Raw genomic sequence first — 20,479 nt, 5'->3', positions numbered from 1 at the left:
GGCCACCGCAGATGTAAGTCTCTCTCTTGGGTCTGCGACCACGTGCCTTGAGGATGATTCCTCCACTCCTGTAGCCGCGCACAAAAGGCGCTGGTGGACGCACTGATTGTATCTGTGCAGGAGACCTTAAAGATGGAGGACTCTGACGCTGCGGCGTAGGCCGCGATTCTCTTTAGCACTAACAAGCCATCCAGAGCGGCAAAGGTGTTTCCTCCCCGATTTTGACAGAATTGTCGCTAAAGAGTGGGAACAACCAAATGGTCCTCTTGTGGTAGCGATTTGCTATGCTGTATCCCTATGAGGAGTTCCTTCTTAAATTTGGACTGCTCCACTGGGGGTGGACCCTCTTGTTTGCAGATTGAACAAGGCAACCATGATTCCGGGTGAAGAGTCTCCGGCCTTTCAGGACCTGGCTGACTGGAATGCAGAGGATGTGGCCCGCAATATATATGCTGTAGCTGGATTGACTCCGAGGCCGGTATTCACCATTGCCCTGGTGTCACAAACTCTGACCGAGTGGGCTAATCTTTTACGCCATGACGTGGAGGGGAAGCAGCTCCCCCCTTCCTTTGCTGAGCTGGCAAACCAGTTGGTCCAGAGGCTGCAGTTTATCTGCGATGCCTCTTTGGATGCGGCTCCCCTAGTTGCTGGGCTCTCTTGTTTCGGCAGTGGTCCTTTGGTGAATTTTTTGGCTCAAATGCTGGTCTGCGGACCAGATTTGTAAAAAAAAAAAAAAAAAAAAAAAAGCCTGGACTGATCTTCCTTTTCAAGGAGATCGCCTGTTTGCAGCTACCTTGGATGACATCATTAAGGGTCTCACGGGAGAAGCGTATCTTTCTAATGCAGGCTAGTAAGGGCAAGGACCCTCATCGTAGACGTGGGCCATCTTTCTGGGCTCATAAGAAGTCAGGGGTGACTGACAAGGTATCGAAGCCTTTCAGTGCCGCCTCTGGTGGATACAAGCGAACTTGGTCTGGCAAGTCGAGAGCGGGCTTTTCCAGACCTGCGGACAAGGCTCCTTCAGCATGGAGGTGCGTCCTCACCTGTATTTGGGGTGGGGAGATGTCTTTGCTGGTGTGCGGACCTGTAGACTTCCCTGGTACAAGACAAATGAGTCCACAAAGTCGTATGGTCCGGCCAAAAGATCGAGTTTTGTTCTTACCCCCCGGAAAGGTTCTTTCCATACAACTTGCGCCTGTCCTCGGACCAACTTAGAGCAGTGTTTCTCAACTCCGGTCCTCAGGGCACACTAACAGGTCAGGTTTGCAAGAAAACTGAAATACATCACAGGTGATATCATTTGCTGCTCAGTGATTGCAGTATTCCAGTTTGCATCTCCCCAAGGTAATACCTAAAATCTGGCCTGTTAGTGGGTCCTGAGGACCGGAGTTGAGAAACACTGACTTGGAGGGTCTTTTTGGGCCGGTGCAAGACCTGTTACTTCAAGGGGTGATTGTCCCAGTTCCAACATTGAAACGTTTTTAGGGGTTTTGCTCAAACCTGTTCACAGTTCCCAGGAAGGAAGGCTAGGTGTGTCCAATTCTGGACCTCAAGGCGTTAAACTGCTTTGCGAGGGTGCAGAAGTTCAGATTAGAGCCCATTCGCACGGTGGTGGCATCCCTGCATCAGGGGGATTTTCTTGCCTCTATCGCCATCAAGGAACGCTTACCTTCATATTCCCATATGTGTCAGTCATCAGCGCTTCCTCCGCTTTACCGAAGAGCATTATCAGTATGTGACGTTACTCTTTGGTCTCGCCTCTGCTCCTCGGGTCTTCACAAAAGTGTTGGCCCCCGGTGCTAGCATTGTTACGTCAGTGGGGGATCGTGGTACTGGGCTACTTGGACGACTTAATTCTGCGAGCGCAGTCTCCTACTGCTCTGGTGGAAAACCTGGAGATCATGTTAATTGGGATGCAGTGGCTGCACGGATACACCAGAGGCTTCTGATTTGACAGTTGTATGGGTGCATGGCCCCAAATGTACACTGTCTGCGTTCAGGGCCATGCACTAGAACTGATGTTTAATTGGAAGCAACGGCTATGACCGTGCAGCTGCTGGGTCCCACTTGACGTGAATGCACAGGGAAGCAAAAAAAACACCTGTGCATCCCCCTGCAGGCAAACGCAGCCCTTGCATACGCTATAGTATGCTTGTGTGAGTGAGGCCTTAGAGCTCAATCAGACTGGCGTACTACATAAAGTGGTTGTAAACCCTTACATATACCCATTAAAGTGACTGGCCTCAGGTGATACACATATACCCATTAAAGTGACTGGCCATCTATACAACCCAAAACCCAGCCCTGGATACAGCTCTGCCTAAAACCGTTGCATGGGCCCATCGTTTTTTTTATCCCGCTGTGTGCCTCTGTATGCAGCATCCTTGGCAGCCGTGTGAATGAGCCCCTATGGCACTCTGATTATGCATACAACGTAAGCACGCGCTGTGTTTTTCATGTCTCAGTGCAAGCCAGTGCTTTCATCTGTAAAGCAGACATTAATTACTGTTTCTCTAACATCTCCCTATTTCTAAATACTTTTGTTACAAAACATTTTTCTTATTATCCTCCAGTTAAAAAAAAAAAAAAGTATTGGAAACAAAAAATGACTGTAGATTGCCTCGTGTCCTGCAGTCCTTTTCATGTATTATGGAGGAGCCGTTGGCACAGAATGTGCATAGAATTTAATTACATGTGCCAAGCTTGTTATCCAAAAAAAAAAGCTATTAAATATTAAACATTACATTCTTTTTTTAAATTTTTTTAAAAAAATGTATTTAACAAAGCAATTACTTTTTTTTTCTAAGGGGAAAGAAAAAAAAGAATTCCTCCATTTTTTCCGCCGTTTAGTGCACATAGGAAGGCAGCCAGCGGTAAAATGCAGGTTGTGTATTGTACAGCTGAATAAGAAACAGGTTAAAAATCAATAGAAATAAACACACAATTGGATCTTGGGTAATAGAAGCAATGGTGCACTGGGAACGATATCTGGATGTGCTCCAGGCAAAAACAATTCATTCAGGAAGAGAAGTGCTTGTATGGCAGGAGGGGAGACGGGGCGCGCTCCGCCATAGCGCCAATCTGCCCTGACAACAGCGACAGAGGCAAAATAATGAGGGAGAAACAATGTAAAAAGAATCATGGTCTCTAATTATTGGTATCTGTGGAATCGGTGTGCCTGCTCCGTGCTGCCCCCTTTTGATAAAATGACAAGCAGCATGCTTTTCATCTTTAGGACGGGTGTCTTCTGAGATATTAAACTGCTATATTCTGGACTCCAGACAGGCAGTGGTTCAAACATAGAATTTTTAAAGCATGCACAGGAAGAATGTACATCCGAACTGTTCTACCTGCTCAAGTATGTGATTCTGTTTGCTGTATCTTGCCTCCTTCTTAATCACACAGCCAAAGGGTCATCATTAAAGTCTAAGTGCAGTCAAAAATCACAAAACCGAAAAATCAGCACAAGGGACACAACTTGCAGTCAGTAGGATCTGTCCCTTGTGCTAATTTATCTGCTGTTAGTAAGAACTAACCCTACCCCCGGCTCCTTATTCTTCTGGTGCGGCGGGGGGTTAATAATTGGCTGTCACAGCTCTCATCGAGAGCCCAACTATGCCAGCCCTTTCCTGCCAGCGCCCCTTTTCTGCTGTAATACAGCTTCTGTGTAAGAAACGGGATCTTTGAGTGGAGGAGGATTGTAAGGGCCGCCCACCTCCATTCATAGATCCTATTACATCCACTTAAGCTGTAGTATAGCTTCTAAGAATGGTTCAGCTGGGAGGAATGGGCGGGCATAGTGAGGCTTTTTTGATGGCCGCCCATTAGTATTATTACCCCTGCTGCAATCTTTGGGTAGGGGCAGCACAGAGGAAGATTTGTCCAAGTGATCATTGTCACTGTAGCTGGAAGAGAAGGAGAAACCACATTTTGCCACCAGAACAGGAAAAAAGAAGAGGAAAAAACTTCCAATATAAAAAAGTGAAAGTGCAACGTTCTTTTCCAAAAAACAAATGTTGCGATTTAAACTGCACCAAGGTGGGTTAAAATTGTGCAATCCTTGTGTTAAACAAAAGCGCCTGATAAGCTCAAGAAAAATGCTTCCCTTTAAAATCAATGCATGTGTTCACACTGACGCGGTGCGCTTCCATTGCAGTGAAATAAAATCCTGCTTGCAGCATTTTTGGAGCATGTTTGAGGAGCTAAAAAAATGCACCAAAAAAGCACCTTCCCATTGAAAACCACGGGAAACACAGTAAAAACGTGGCAAAATGCACCCGCGATGCCTTTTGGAGTCACATGTCCTTTTAAAAACCGCATTGCAAACATGGTAAAATCGTATTTTTGGAGTGAATCAGTGTGAAAGCAGCCTAAAGTTTATTTTTTCATTTTGGATATCGTAAGGGAGGTTTCTAACCCATCAGATTTTTTGGGCTATCTGTGTCCCATTGCATGATTTTCCTGTCTCATAGCCAAACAGGAAGTGAGAGGAGATCCCTGCAAATTAAGGGTATTTCATGGGGACCCCCAGGTCACCAGAACTAGTGTCCCCATTGGTAGATTTTCCTTTACTTTCAATGATAATAGTAAACAGGACAAATAGAGAGGGTGAATCTCTAACAGGAGCACAGACAGTATTCAAAACTGACAGGGGTTCTATTCCCTGAAATTGCGGTCAACAAGAGCAGTAAAATCTAGTAATTGGGGCCAGACTCCAGGTAGAATCAATCATCTGGTTCATACCACTTGCTCTGCTTCCTCCAGTTTAAGGGTCAGTTCACCACCAGGAAAGTAGTATTTTTCCCTCCTCCCTGCTGTCAGCATGAGGAGAAATAAAAGCTGATTGCCGGCTGCTGTCAGAGGGACATTGGTCCTGAAGAGCAACTGTGCCCACCAGTGCTACCTACCATTGACCACTGACCACCAATGCCACCTATCAATGCCCACCAATACCGCATCATCAGTGCTGCCTCTCAGTGTCACCTACCAGTGCCTATCATTGCCCAACAGTACCACCTATCAGTGCCCATCAGTAGCCATGAGTGCCACCTACCAGTGCCCACCAGTGCCAACTTATCAATGCCTATCAGTGCAGCCTATAAGTGCCGTCTCATCCGCGCACATCAATGAAGGAAAAAAATTACCTGTTTGCAAAATTTTATTACAAACTAAAAATAAAAACAGTTTTTTTGTTTCAAAATTTTCGGTCTTTTTTTGTTAAGCAAAAATTAAAATCCCCAATAGTGATTAAATACCACCAAAAGAAAGCTCTATTTGAAAAAAATGATTTCGTTTGAGTACAGTGTTGCATGACCACGCAATTGTCATTCATAGTGTTACAGCGCTGAAAGCTGAGAATTTGCCTGGGCAGGAAGGGGGTGCCCAGTTGGCAAGTGGTTAAATCTTCTATGATGTATAAAAGTGAACAAAAAAGTGCTCAAAGGTTAGATATGTAAAATGCACTCACAACAAACACACTGTTATTTACTTTTCAAGCATCCGTGCGGAATTCTATTTTTACACAACAACACAAGTCTATGATGAGCCACATTGCTTATTTCCTGACGATTAATTCTACAAACATCCCAAGCGTTTCTCCTGCTGCCCGTTATTGTACAATATGGCTTATTGCTCACGTTGCGGGGATGTAGAAGCTGCAGAGGGGCTCTGATGCAGCCAGCATATGGCTGTTAACAGTGGCAGCTGCTGAGCCAGTGTCTGGGGTCAGGGCAGCACCCCTCCCCCTCTCATCATTTATTCGCACAGCCTTGCAGTATGCTGGTAACACAACAGATGCCAAGGCTTTTTCTATAGAAGATGAGTCTGTGATATAATATAACTCCTGCACTTTAACCCGCTTTATTGCTGCGCACAGCCCATGGCTTCAGGGTGGATGCAACAGCCACGCCAACCACTCCACGGTCACTATTTATGGTGCTAAATGCTCTGAACTGATGAAAACTGAAATGGGATCGGTTTCTTTGGGCTGCTGAGCTCTCACATCGTCCATGGCCTCCTGTTGGTGACAATAAAGGGTGAAATGTAATATTTTGTATAATGGATTTGAATCTTCATGACAAATTTTTACCTAACATTTTTACCTTTTCAAATAACCTTTACCATTAAACTGTCTTTAAGTTCCAATCCAGTGGCTTTGCCTAGGCGGAGATGATGTCCTGCTTGTGGGCAGGGCCTCCTCGCCCTGCACGCGGGGTACCTCTCCTCTTGTGCACATGCTCATCAATGCCTGGGGCCGCGTTCATGTGACAGTCGTTAAGGCGGTGCCCCAGTTTAGGGATGAGCTGTACACTGTGCAGCGGTGTAATATAGAGTTCCTCTGTAAAATGTACTTTCCTGTGTTACTACACACCCTTGATCCATAAATGTTGCATTTAGGAGTGACACCGCTAAGCCCATACCCTCTCCACTAGTCCAGCATAACTCAGCCAGGTCACTCCAGTGATAGAATGGGGTCCCGCCGTGCACTAGTGCAAACCTCATGCATGCACATAAAGAACTCTTTGCCATACCTTACGGCTGGATACATGGGGTCTCTGTACCGTGGGTTTGGTCCCAGTTACTATTTGGAAAACCCACGACTATGGAGGGAGGCACCACCCCCTTCGCTTTTGGAGGACCTGGTACCCCTCCATGCTGGCTGGCTGCTGTTGACTTTCCAGTCCACCAGTTCAAGGTTACCCATGACACTATTCTGCTACTGTCTCTTCTGCAGAGTTAACCCTTTGTGATGACCTTCCTCTTGTACCCCATGTGTGCGTTACACACCCTGTTCTTTTGATATCCCATATACCTTTTGCACCCCTTTGAAAAACTTCAGACGAGACTCAAGAACAGTTAACTATCTTTACTTGAAGGCTGCAACGGTACATACCACAAACATTTCAGTCCCTGATTAACTAGTTCTCAGCTGCCTGGGCATAGCTTTACAGGTAGAAGTCCAAAATAGCAAAGTCCTAGTATGTAGATTCCCTTGGGGTGGTGGTGGTGATCAAAAGTTGCTCTAATTTACTTTCTCGTCTGGCCTGGACCTTCACCCCTTTCCCATGCTGTCCCGCTTGCTCCCTGTGCCTGGCCTTCCCCCTGATTTATATGCCGGCCAGGGTGGAGGGCAGAACCGAAAAACCTGGGAAATCGCCAGACCTAAAGTTAGCCCTTCCCTGCCTGGGGAGCCCATACTCCCTAGCTCACAGCCACCCACCATAAAGGGCACCTGCCTACATGCAGGAGAATGTTTCCTCATTCTCTTCTCCTCAGTGATCAGACATAATAACAAGGTGAGAGGCTGCAGCAGGGTTTGAGCTGTGTCAAGTGTTTGTGAACACAGCAAAGAACTGCATATGCACCAGAATTGATTGGGTCATCTGAGGGTACATCTCAGTCCAGGAAATATATGGTGACCATGGATGATGAAAGATGGTGCCATTCTTCTGGAAAGGCATGAAGGGATTATGATCTCTGTAAGATATAATCTGTGCCTCTGTGTCACACATACCCATTACTTAGCAGATAGACACTTGGCTTAAAAGTAAAAAAATAGGGGGAAAGAGAGACCCCCCCCCCCAAGGGTAATAGGACTTTGAAGGCACCCACTGTTAATCTCATAAAGAAATGTACAATCCTTAAATGTATGAATACGTACAAAATGTATTGTGATAACCTAATAAAAACACTTTCAATACATAAAAACCATCTGATGAATGAGTAAACACAACAGTGCTGAGCAGCATGCTCCTAAGCCAAAAGTACCCATAAATGGCCCGACATATGTCAGGGTCTAATATCTGTGGACCACCAAGACGGCTGACCTCCTATGCCCGGGTCAGAAGGGTTCTAATGTGCAAAAGTGCCAATGGATCGCTACGTGTTTCGCTATGCAGCTTCTTCAGGTGATCCTATTGGTGTTAAAATGGTAGACAAAAGGGTACCCAGCATCCTCTTAGATAGGATCTATAAGGTAGTAATGGTAGCAGGATTGTTCCTAGGAAGAACTGACCACTGTATAGATGTATCCTTCCTGTATAGCAGGGATGTCCAAATGACGGCCCTCCAGCTGTTGCGGGAACTACACATCCCATGATGCATTGTAAATCTCTGACATTTCCAGACAAAACTAGGCATGATGGGAATTGTAGTTCCTGAACAGCTGGAGGGCCATAGATTGGACACGCCTGCTGTATAAGAACCACAGCTCGTTCGAATGCTGATCCAATTTAAATGGGATAACCCCTCCGGCAGGGAGACAGTGGAGATGTCCCCTCTTGGCTTAAGTGTTTATGATGCTAGGTCCACCATAAGTTATAAATGGACAACGATGAGTCACTTTTAGTCAAATTGAGAAATGATCTAATGCCCTACTGAGGGTTATCTAGGGCATTGGTCCTCAACTCCGGTCCTCAGGGCCCACTAACAGGCCAGATTTTAAGTATTACCTTGGGGAGATGCAGACTAGAGTTCTGCAATCACTGAGCAGCAAATGATATCACCTGGGATGTATTTCAGTTATCTTGCAAACCTGGCCTGTTAGTGGGCCCTGTAGGCCAGGGTTGAGGACCACTGATCTAGGGGAATAGTGACTGGACAGATTAAAAACCATTCTGTGGTGACTGTTGCTTTTTTGTTTTATGGTGGAATAAAAGGAGTCTGTTGCTCACCTTGTGCGCCCACCCCCCATAAGGGTGTAGGCATTTACCATTGCTTGGTGCAACTGTTTCTATTTAGGAAAGCACTAACCAATCTTCAGGCAGTTGAGCTATGACTCGGGTGCAATTTATTGCTTGACTAGCTATGTAGTCATTGTATTTTCAATCTGCCTGAGCATACTAAAGAGTAGGAATCCAATCTTCCATATGTAATGCCGGAAGTAAAGGTTGCTGACCTAAAGTGCGTATATCCTTTTAAGCTACGGGATATATAAAAGGTTTGTCACCATCTGACACCTACGTGAACTTGTTGAACAATCCTGTTCCAAAACTATGGGCAACAATTTGGAGTTGTCCTCTTTTTTGTCACCACAACACTTTTCTAGGAAAGCTTTCTGCAAGATTTTGGAGGGTGCATATGGGAATGGGTGTCCATTCAGCCAAAAGAACATTTGTGAGGTCCGGTACTGATGATGGAGGAGAAGACCTGGCTCACAGTTGCCATTTTCAATTGATTCCAAAGGTGTTCAGTAGGGTTGAGGTCAGGGCACTCAAGTACCTTTACACCAGGGATTCCCAAACTACGGCCCTCCAGTTGTTCAGGAACTGCAATTCCCATCATGCCTAGTCATGTCTGTGAATGTCAGAGTTTAACAATGCCTCATGGGATGTGTAGTTCTGCAACAGCTGCAGGGACGTAGTTTGGGAATCCCTGCTTCACACCAAACTCCTCACATCATGTCTTTATGGAGCTGGCTTTGTACACGGGGCACAGTCATGGTAGAACAGATGAGGACCTTCACCAAACTGTAGTCACAAGGCTGGTAGCACACAATTGTTTAAAAATGTCTTTGTATGGTGTAGCATTAACAATACCCATTAGTTGAAACACCTCACCTCAAACATTCAGAGGGGTGTCCACATACTTTGATCATATATTAGATGTGATTGGTGTCCACAAACTTTTTGTTACATATTAGCCTGCACAGCGACAGTGTTTTAAAACTTTAGTACACAGTGATGACCGCAAACTGGTCTCAGCACATTCTTATATATGGCTGAAAAAGTTAGAAAAGTTTTCCATTAACTGCATTCAGTACCAGATTTGAATAACATTAACTCCCCCCCCATAAAAAAAAACTGACTGTCTAGTTTTTATTCTAATCTCTCTTCTCTGCCTCTGTCTTCCAGGTGAAAAATGACTACATGTCGGAGATGTCAGACCAAGTGGACCAGGAAATTGCTTTGAAGCTGGGCTGCCTGGAAATTCGGTAATATCCTAAATCTTGCATATTGCACATATTCTGCTAGAGGTAGTGGCAGTCTGTGATTTGTGGAGTGTAAAGCACCAGTCTTACTTATAGATCAGCATATGTATGTTTCTAATGTTGTCTTCCACACCACATACACTGTGGGTTTGGTTCGCGGTGTCCTAAAATTCAGTTGTGTTGGGAACTCATCAGTTAATCCAGATTGGCAGGAAGCCTGTACACTCGGTTGCTTTTTAAGAAAACCTGATGTGCATCCGTTTACATGAGCCTACCTATGAGTCCATTCAGACTGAATTGGAGTGAAACAGGACAGATGTCACTTTGTGTCCAGTCACTGTTTTTTTTTTTTTTTTACAGTGGACTCATGATGCTCTATGGGTGGCTGGATCTACAGATGCTTACAGTTTTGGGTCTGGAAAACCAGAAAAGGACGTTTGTGTATGTGTGTGTGTGTGTGTATATGTATATATGTATATGTATATATATATATATATATATGTGTGTGTGTGTGTGTGTGTGTGTGTGTGTGTGTGTGTGTGTGTGTGTGTGTGTGTGTGTGTATATATAATGTATGTACTGAACAAAATTATAAACACAACACCTTGGTTTTTGCCCCAATTTTTTATGAGCTGAACTCAAAGATCGAAGACTTTTTTTTAGTTTTCAATGGTTTTTATTGAAATTTTCATGAGAAATAGAAACCACATCAAAGGTACAGAAAGGAATACCGTCAACATGAGCATAACAGTCTCAATTGTCCTACTGCAATTACAAAACATTAATGTAGAGAGAAAAAAAAAAAAAAAAAAAGCACTCGCAGCATAGGCAGTCACTGCATAACAGAGACCGAATATAGCGAAAAATTTACATGCAGTACAACAGGCTACATAACAATACCTAACCAGGACAGGCAATGGGAATATGAGCATCCTAGTGCAGCAAGTAAAAAACAAAGAAAAGGCCTTTTTCTCTCAAATATTATTTACAAATCTGTGTAAATCTGTGTTAGTGAGCACTTCTCCTTTTCCGAGATAATCCATCCACCTCACAGGTGGCAAATCAAGATGCTTATTAGACAGCATGATTATTGCACAGGTGTGCCTCAGGCTGGCCACAATAAAAGACCACTCTAAAATGTGCAGTTTTACCGTAATGGGGGAGTCCGGGGGGGTCCCAAAACCAGTCAGTATCTGGTGTGACCACCATTTGCCTCCCACAGTGCAACACATCTTCTTCTCATAGAGTTGATCAAGTTGTTGATTGTGGCCTGTGATATGTTGCTCCACTCCTCTTCAATGGCTGTGCAAAGTTGCTGGATATTGGCAAGACCTGGAACATGCTGTCACATACTCCGATCCAGAGCATCCCAAACATACTCAATGGGTGACATTTCCAGTGAGTATGCTGGCCATACAAGAACTGGGATGTTTTCAGCTTCCAGGAACTGTGTACAGATACTTGCAAAATGGGGCCGTGCATTATCATGCTGCAAAATGAGGTGATGATCGTAAATAAATGGCACAACAATGGCCTCAGGATCTCGTCACGGAATCTCTGTGCATTCAATAAAATGCACCTGTGTTTGTTGTCCGTAACATACGCCAGCCCATACTATAACCCCTCTGCCACCATGGGCCACTCCATCCACAATGTTGACATCAGCAAACCGCTCACCCACAGGACGCCATACACGCTGTCTGCCATCTGCCCTGTACAGTGAAAACCTGGATTCATCCGTGAAGAGAACACCTCTCAACTGCCAGATGCCATCGAATGTGAGCATTTGCCCACTCAAGTTGGTTACTACGAACTGCAGTCAGGTCGAGACCCTGATGAGGACAAAAAGCATGCAGATCTTCCCTGAGACTTTTTCTGACAGTTTGTGCAGAAATTCTTTGGTTATGCAAACCGATTGTTGCAGCAGCTGTCCGAGTGGCTGGTCTCAGACCATCTTGGAGGTGAAGATGCTGGATGTGGAGGTCCTGGGTTGGTCTGGTTACACGCGTTCTGCGCTTGTGAGGCCGGTTGGATGTACTGCCAAATTCTCTGAAACGCCTTTGGAGACGGCTTATGGTAGAGAAATGAACATTCAATTCACGGGCAACAGCTCTGGTGGACATTCCTGCAGTCAGCATGCCAATTGCACGCTCCCTCAAAATGTGTGGCATTGTACTGTGTGATAAAACTGCACATTTTAGAGTGGCCTTTTATTGTGGGCAGCCTAATGCCTCGTACACACGTTCAGATAATCGGACGACTTATCGTTCGCATTTTGTTGCATGATACTAGTATCGAATCCAACAATTTGTATAAACGTAGGATTTTTTTCGTACGATTCTGGAAAAGCTTCCTGGTTGCGTAGCTGCGTATCAGATGGTGCAAAACAAAAACAATGGCAGCCAGGCTTTTTACGTGCTATTTTAGTGTCTCTGATCATGCGTGGTCTTTGTCGATCGATTTTTAGTGGACACATACTGTACTGATTAAATGATTGTCGTTTGCTAGGCTATCGTAAGACAGAAGTTTTCGTGTTTGTCCCTTTGGATTTTGTTGGACGAACTGTCGTGATCAGCTGTCGAAAGCTGTGTACCAACGATCAGATTATCGTGCGATCAAGTCGAAAGCGGTTATTTTCGTCCGATTATCTGAACGTATGTGCGAGGCATAAGGCACACCTGTGCAATAATAATGCTGACTAATCAGCATCTTGATATGCCACACCTGTGAGGGTGATGGATTATCTCGGAAAAAGAAGTGATCACGAGCACAGATTTAGACAGATTTGTGAACAATATTTGAGAGAATAGGCCTTTTGTGTACATAGAAAAAGTCTTAGATCTTTGAGTTCAGCTCATGAAAAATGGGGGCAAAAACAAAAATGTTCCGTTTTATAATTGTGTTCAGTGTATGTTATTATATAGGATTTATATAGCGACGACCGTTTACGCAGCGCTTTACAAGTAGTTTAAAATATGTCACTAGCTTGGTGTTGGGTTAATTATTACAGGTATTTTACACAGCATTTTATATACATATCACACTGTACATTGACATCAGTTCCTTGCAATCCAAGATTCCCCCCCACAATATTCCAATTAAGAACCCCTGGTCTTTTTCTCTGCTTTTCCAATTTTGTTGAAAGTCTATGAAGTTAAGAGCTCTCATTCTGCTTTGTAGTCTCTCCTGTAGGGTGGAAAGTATGTAAAAGTGTATTTGGTCTGATATTTCAATGGATTATCTATTTAAAATGGCGTGCTGGGTTTTTTTTTTATTTATTTTATTGGGGCTTTGGTTTATCTTTAACAATGTTAATTTTCTATATGCAGGCGATCGTACGGTGAGATGAGAGGGAATGCTTTGGAGAAGAAATCAAACTATGAAGTGTTAGAGTAAGTGTCACTGCTGGTCTATTATAATTATGTTTAGGCATTACCATTGATTGCTCCCATAATTGACACACCGCAGCTTCTTTCCTTGCCTATTAGAGCATATGATGTGTGTACTAACACCATGCACCAGTCAGCCAGTCATTGTTGAGCTTTCATTTGGGTTGTTAAAGGATAACTCCTAACCCTTGTTTATTGTAACTGTACTGTCTCCCTTTATATTGTAATTTGCAAACTGTTGGCACCATATAAAAACACTCATGGGAAAAACATGGAGGCTTTCGTTTTCTCCTGCTGACACTGAGTTTTCCAGGTTTAAGCAGGACTTAGATGATTCTATTTTCTTTCCTTCTACCAAGGGTGGAAGGAAAGAAAATTGCTTGATTTCCCTATCAACACAGTCACTGTTGGCGGGGATTGCCTCTTTCAGCTCTATTGTGTTCTGCTGTCGGGGAGCCTTCCCTGCTGGCAGAACACAGATTACTGCTAGTGGCTATAGCCGCTGGCCGTAATTTAATTAAAACAATCCCACAGGCTGGTTTTACCCAAGTCAATAATGGATCGACTTTGGTAAATCAACCTGCCCATTCATCGATCAAATCTTGACCGGTCCCTTCTGAACCTGCCCACTGTCAATCCATGTATGGCCAGCTTTCGACTCCCTAGCTTTATTAATTTGAGTGTCTCATCTGCAACAAATATGCAGATAAGGACGTCTGACTTTTACATCTGCAGAAGTACTGATGCCAGCCAGGCAAGTGGAATTGTTTGGAAGGACAGCAATGGTAGGCCCCACCCCTTATTTGGCTAATTTGCATCACTTACAAATAGGTAGTATTTGGTTAGTTGACAATGCCGTGAAGTTAAAGCACATCTTCACTGCATCTGAGCACCACAAATCAAAAACACAATTTAATTTGTTTTTTAATATTTAAAGCAAACTGTCCCATGCATGTCTCCATGCTTTATTTTGGTGAGAAATCACTTTAACCACTTGCCGACCAGCCACCGTAGTTTTACTGCAGCAAGTCGGCTCTGTCCCGCGAAACGACGTACCTGTACATCGCTTTGCGGGACCGCTAGTGGCGGCACGCGCGTGCAGATTGGCCACAGGGGAGCACAAAAAATAAAAATCGCAGAGGTGATACCACCAAAAGAAAGCGCTATTTGTGGGGAAAAAAGGACATCAATTTTATTTGGGTACAGCGTCGCACGACCGCGCAATTGTCACTTAAAGTAACGCAGTGCCAAATCGCAAAAAATTGCCTGGTCATTATCGGGGTAAAACCTACCGGTCCAGAAGTGGTTAAACACCCCCTAGCATTTCTGGCCGTGGCCATCTTCCGTAAGGGCAAATTATTTAGGATTTACTTCCTGCCCTTAGCTCTAGTATGCATACAGGAGAGTGTATTGTGCTGTGAAAACCCCTCTCCCTCCCATCCCCTCCTGAAGACTCCTGGGATGTATGACATCATTTGACTAGGCATAAAACCAGAAAGTAACTGAAGGAATTTAAAAAAAAAAGTTTACAAAAAGTACATATGATATACTTTCCTATCTATTTACTAATGTTAGCAGCATGAGGGTTAATTAAAAAAATAAATGGACATTCTTTTCAGGTTAAAAAAAGTGAAATTATTATTGTTTTTGGCGTCTGTAAAGCATTGCACCAATGATAAGCAGATCGTTGGTGCCATGCATGTCTCTTGCAGATCTGTCAGTGTTTCTATGTGCCGGTACAGCAGTGGGCAAAAGTTTTGAGAATTGACACAAGTATTCATTTATACAAAGTCTGCTGCTTCAGTTTCTATGATGGCAATTTGCATATAATCAGAATGTTATGAAGAGTGATTAGATGAATTTCAATTAATTGCAAAGCCCCTCTTTGCCATGAAAATGAACTTAAAGTGTTTGTTACCCTAAAAAAAAAAAACACTTTATACATCACAGTGCTTGTGCTGTTTAATTTGGACCCTTCTATCACCTGAAATACCTGGATTATCCTGCCTGGTTCTGCCCTCCGCTCTGTAAGCTGACCATGGTTAATCATGGCTGCTAAGCCCTGACACCGTAGTCAGTTTACGTGCCTCTGTCATCTGCAGCTCTCCTGTCGTCCTCTCCCCTCCCCTATCTGCCTGTCCGCTCCTGTATCAAGTGCTTGCCCCCCTTCCTGCTGCTGAAATAACTTTTAATATCTTATATAATCCTCTTTGTTTCCTAATGATAGGTGCTCCTGTCTGTGTTTTATGAAAAAATATCCCAGCTATACCTGATTTCAGAGCACCGCTCGGCCGTCACGTGACCGACTGGCTCTCTCCTCCACCCCTCCCAACTGACGTCACTGGGGGAATCTGTCAGATGGGGAGAGGAGAGAGCTGGCCGGTCACGTGAGCGGCGCTGTAATATCAGGTATAGCTGGCATTTTTTTTTTTAGAAAACACAGAGACAGAAGCATCTATCATTTGGAAACCAAGAGGATTATATGAATTTTTCAGAGTGGGTTAACAACCACTTTAATCCCATAAAAACCTTTCAACTGCATTTGTGAAGAAGGCTTCAGGGCACCGAAGAAAGTCCAGTACGCATCCAGACCGTCTCCTACAGTTAATTCAGCTGCGGGATTGGGGCACCACCAGTGCAGAGGTTGCTCAGGAATGGCAGCAGGTAGGTGTGAGGGCATCTGCACACAGTGAGGAGAAGTCTCTTGGAGGATGGCCTGGTGTCAAGAAGGGCAGCAGAGAAGCCACTTCTCTCCAAGAAAAGAAAATCAGGGACAGGCTGATATTCTGCAAAAGGTACAAGGATTGGACTGTAGTCATTTTCTCTGATGAATCCCCTTTCCCATTCTTTGGGGCATCCGGAAAAAAACCTTGTCCAGGGAAGTAAAGGTGAGCGCTACCTGTGTCCTGTGTCCTGCCAACAGTAAAGCATTCTGAGACCATCCATGTGTGGGGTTGCTTCTCAGCTCACTCACAATTTTGCCTAAGAACACAACCATGAATAAAGAATGGTACAAAAACATCCTCCGAGAGCAACTTCTCCCAACCATCCAAGAACAGTTTGATGAACAATGCTTTTCCCAGTATGATGGAGTACCTTGCCAAAATGAAATGTGGCTTGGGGAACAAAACATGAACATTTTGGGTCCATGGCCAGGAAACTCCCCAGACCTTAATCCCATTGAGAACTTGTGGTCAATCCTAAAGAGGTGGATCAACAAAAAAAAAAAACACAAATTCTGACAAACTCCAAGAATTGATTATGTAAGAATGGTCCGCCATCAGTCAGGATGTGGCCCAGAAGCTTGCCAGGGCGAATTACAGAGGTCTTGAAAAAGAAGGGTCAACACTGCAAATATTGGCGCGTTGCATAAACTTAATATAATTGTCAATAAAAGCCTTTGACATTTATGAAATGCTTGTAAATATACTTCAGTATTCTATAGTAACTTCTGACAAAAAGATCTTCAAACACTGAGGCTACTTTCACATGTGGGCGTAGCGGATCACGGGCAGAATCACCTCGATTCTGCCCGCGATTTGGAATCATTGCAAATCGCGGGGCACCTGTGCGATGCCCGTGATTTGCAATGGCACCCCAAACGCTGTGCGATGTTGCCGCGATTTTCACCTTCCGAATCGCGGGACGCATGACGCCCAAAAAAGGTACAAGAGCTTCTTTTGTGCGTCATATGTCCCGCGCTTTTGTTTGCGCGATGTTACCGCGATTTGGAAGGTGGAAATCGTGGCGACATCGCACAGCGTTGCAAATCACGGGCATCGCGCAGGCGTCCCGCGATTTGCAATGATTTCCGGATTGCGGGCAGAATCGCGGTGATTCTTCCCGTGATCCGCTACACCCACATGTGATCGAAGCCTGAAGCAGCAGACTTTGTGAAAATGAATATTTGTGTCATTCTTAAAACTTTTGGCCACGGCTGTACATCTCGTACGGGCAAGCAGATACTGACAGTAAGAATCCAGGAACTACTACAGTGCTCCACAACACTGGTAGTTCATTGAGAAAAGGATGTCAGGGCTTGCAGTTCATTTACACACACACACACACACACACACACACACACACACACACACACACACACACACACACACACACACACACACACACACACACACACACACACACACAGCTGTGTGAATGAATAATGCAGCTGTGTGGGCGAAGCCCCACACGGCCACCCTGATTTCAAAAAGTGACAGTTAGTAGAGGAAACTTTTCCCTGTACTTCTGTCACAGGGGGATCGGGCAGCAGCATTGGGAACTTAAAATGGGTGAAACATGGAACATGTTCCCAATGGTGAACTTATCCTTTAAGAGGAGTAAACAGCTATGTGCATACAAATATATAATTCTTTTTCTTTAGAGTGCTTTCTGGGAATAAGTTTCAGCCTCAAATGAGGGGAAATTTCTTTAACAAAACCTTAAATAACAGTGAAGACCCAGCTTGGGCTCTAACTCTTCTCCATTTCATCTAAAGCTTAAAAAAAAAAGGTGGCTACATACACTTTAATGGTCCACGTGTGCATGTGACCTAATGGTTGAAGAAGCAATGCATTTTGAATTTAAACTCAATTCTATCTTTTGTTTTTTTTTATGTACGTGTTTCTGTAAGAAGGGTTTATGGATGATAGGGTTAGAGCTGGAGTTCTCCATTTAAATAGTAGTGTTCAATACAGCAGGTGTTCAGTCCAGCAGGTATTTAGACTGGTACTGCATAGCTCATGAGAAGCTTCTAGAGCAGTGCTCCCCAACCTTTTTATCGCCGCGGACCAGTCAACGTTTGATAATTTTTCCGTGGCCCGCTGGGGGGGGGGGGGGACGGGACGTCAATGCAGAGTGACCAGCGTGCCCCCATCAATGCAGAGTGCCACAGCGTGCCCCCAATCAATGCACAGTGACCACAGCGTGCCCCCAATCAATGCACAGTGACCACAGCGTGCCCCCAATCAATGCACAGTGACCACAGCGTGCCCCCAATCAATGCACAGTGACCACAGCGTGCCCCCAATCAATGCACAGTGACCACAGCGTGCCCCCAATCAATGCACAGTGACCACAGCGTGCCCCCAATCAATGCACAGTGACCACAGCGTGCCCCCAATCAATGCACAGTGACCACAGCGTGCCCCCAATCAATGCACAGTGACCACAGCGTGCCCCCAATCAATGCACAGTGACCACAGCGTGCCCCCAATTAATGCACAGTGGCCACAGCGTGCCCCCAATCAATGCACAGTGGCCACAGCGTGCCTCCAATCAATGCACAGTGGCCACAGCGTGCCCCTAATCAATGCACAGTGGCCACAGCGTGCCCCCAATCAATGCAGAGTGCCACAGCATGCCCCCAATCAATGCACAGTGACCAGTGCACTTTCCTGATTTGCAGCGGCAGCTTCTCCTCAGTCTGCCCACGTCTCCTGGAGTCTTCCCTCCTCCTCCTCCTTGGCCAATGGCATGGGTTTACCTTTCGGCCAATCAGGAAATGCGTCTCGGACCCGCTTCCTGATTGGCCAGGAGGAGGATCCGTGTGACAATAACGAATATTAATTCGCTATTGTCACACAAATGGGTGGGCTTAAGGAGCACTGCTCTGCGCCCCGGGTCCACCCTTTTCTGAAAATGTTTTTTTTTTCTAAAATTGGAAATAATGTAATGTTCTTTGGGCGGACCGGTACCGTTTGATCCACGGACCGGTACCGGTCCACGGTCCGGGGGTGTGGGAACACTGTTCTAGAGGACACATTAGGCTCCCAAGCTGCTTGGTTTATGCATATGCTCATCAATCTGGCTCTTCTCAAATGGATCTATTGATATAATACATGTTTACCTTACAGTCAGAGGAGCAGATACGTTTTGTCTGTTTGTACATTGGTCAGATGTATTATTCAAATGGAATTTTAAATGAACGCTTTTAAATTGAGAAATGCCAAGGCCTTTTTCTCTTCCAAAAATCTATTTCTGAATGTTGTAAAACACATAGCTCATTACCCACAATCCATCTCTGCCATACCCAATGCTAAAAGTTTGGATTGTGAGTGATTGCATGCAGTCATTTGCCTGCTGACCCAGTCAATGGAATTTTGCATTTAAATTGTCACTTAACAACGACCAATAACTGCAGAGAGGTACTGAGCTGCTGGCCAAATACCTTGACACATCAGTACATGTTAGAGCGCATGAAGGGAGCCATCCATCTCTGCTGCCCTCGGCCCAAGCTATCGCCTGCAGCCCCTTACTAATGGCATCCAGGACAGAGCAGCAGGAGGACACTGATAAATAACTGGAATCTCTCTCTCACTGATGGCATTAGCTGGCTTCCTTAAAGCTGAACTCTGCGACCAAAAACGTTAATTAAAATCTATTCCTCAGCCGTAAAGCATTAGAAATCCACTTTGTGTGCAGAAAATGCCTTTGCAAGCACAGATGTTACTTTAAAAAAAGTAGCATTGGCATCATCACTGTGCTGTACATAGCCTGTGCAGAGAGAAGAGCTGTGGGAGGGGCCCAAAAGCCCCACCCACTACAGGCTACCTGCAAGACAATACAGGACAGGGCGGAGACAGGGCGGAGACAAGACCAGTAATCCTGCACAAGGAGAGAGAGCAGCAGTGAGTGGTCTTTATTACAGGAAGTCTCACACTGGATTACTGCGCAGATATGGAAGAAATACGCTACGCACACCGAGTTTCAAGTAAGAACACACGTCTCTTGTATTTAAACAATATGTGCTTCTCCTGGTGTTCAGCTTCAAAGAGAACCTGTCATGAGGAGGAGTATGTACAGTAAATGTGTTTTAGGTAAACCACAAGGTCACTCACGGACTTGTCACTCTCACGAAGACCCCAAATATGGACTATAGATGTACCCCATATCACAATATTATGATATGGTATGGCTGCAAAAGACAGGTCATTTAACATTTCTAAAGTATTCTGATCCTTTCCTATTATATTTAAAGGGGTTGTAAAGGTTCAGATTTTTAAAAAATAAAAATAACAAGCATGTTATACTTACTTGCTCTGTGTAAGAGTTTTGCACAGAGCAGCCCCGATCCTCCTCGTCTGGGGTTACTTTGGTTGCACTCCTGGCTCCTCCTCTTCATTGGGTGCCCCCTGTACTGGACGGTTGTCACCACAGATGC

General features: G+C 44.8%; 1 protein-coding gene across 7 annotated transcripts in view; it reads left to right on the top strand.

The window, feature by feature from the left end:
* Window positions 1-20,479, top strand: part of PTK2 (protein tyrosine kinase 2) — a gene marked incomplete at its 3' end in the record, with an annotated part of 628,214 nt that overhangs the window by 282,363 nt on the left and 325,372 nt on the right. For all 7 annotated transcript variants that reach the window (XM_082257401.1, XM_082257399.1, XM_082257400.1 and 4 more), the window contains 2 exons: window positions 9,852-9,931; window positions 13,258-13,320. In XM_082257401.1, the coding sequence (XP_082113527.1) occupies window positions 9,852-9,931; window positions 13,258-13,320 (143 nt within the window). The remainder of the gene's footprint in view (window positions 1-9,851; window positions 9,932-13,257; window positions 13,321-20,479) is intronic.

The sequence above is a fragment of the Pelophylax lessonae genome (assembly GCF_965119305.1).
Source record: "Pelophylax lessonae genome assembly, chromosome: 5".
Lineage (NCBI taxonomy): Eukaryota > Metazoa > Chordata > Amphibia > Anura > Ranidae > Pelophylax > Pelophylax lessonae.
The sequence above is the reverse complement of the archived record's forward strand: the minus strand, read 5'-3'. Positions and strand labels throughout refer to the sequence as shown.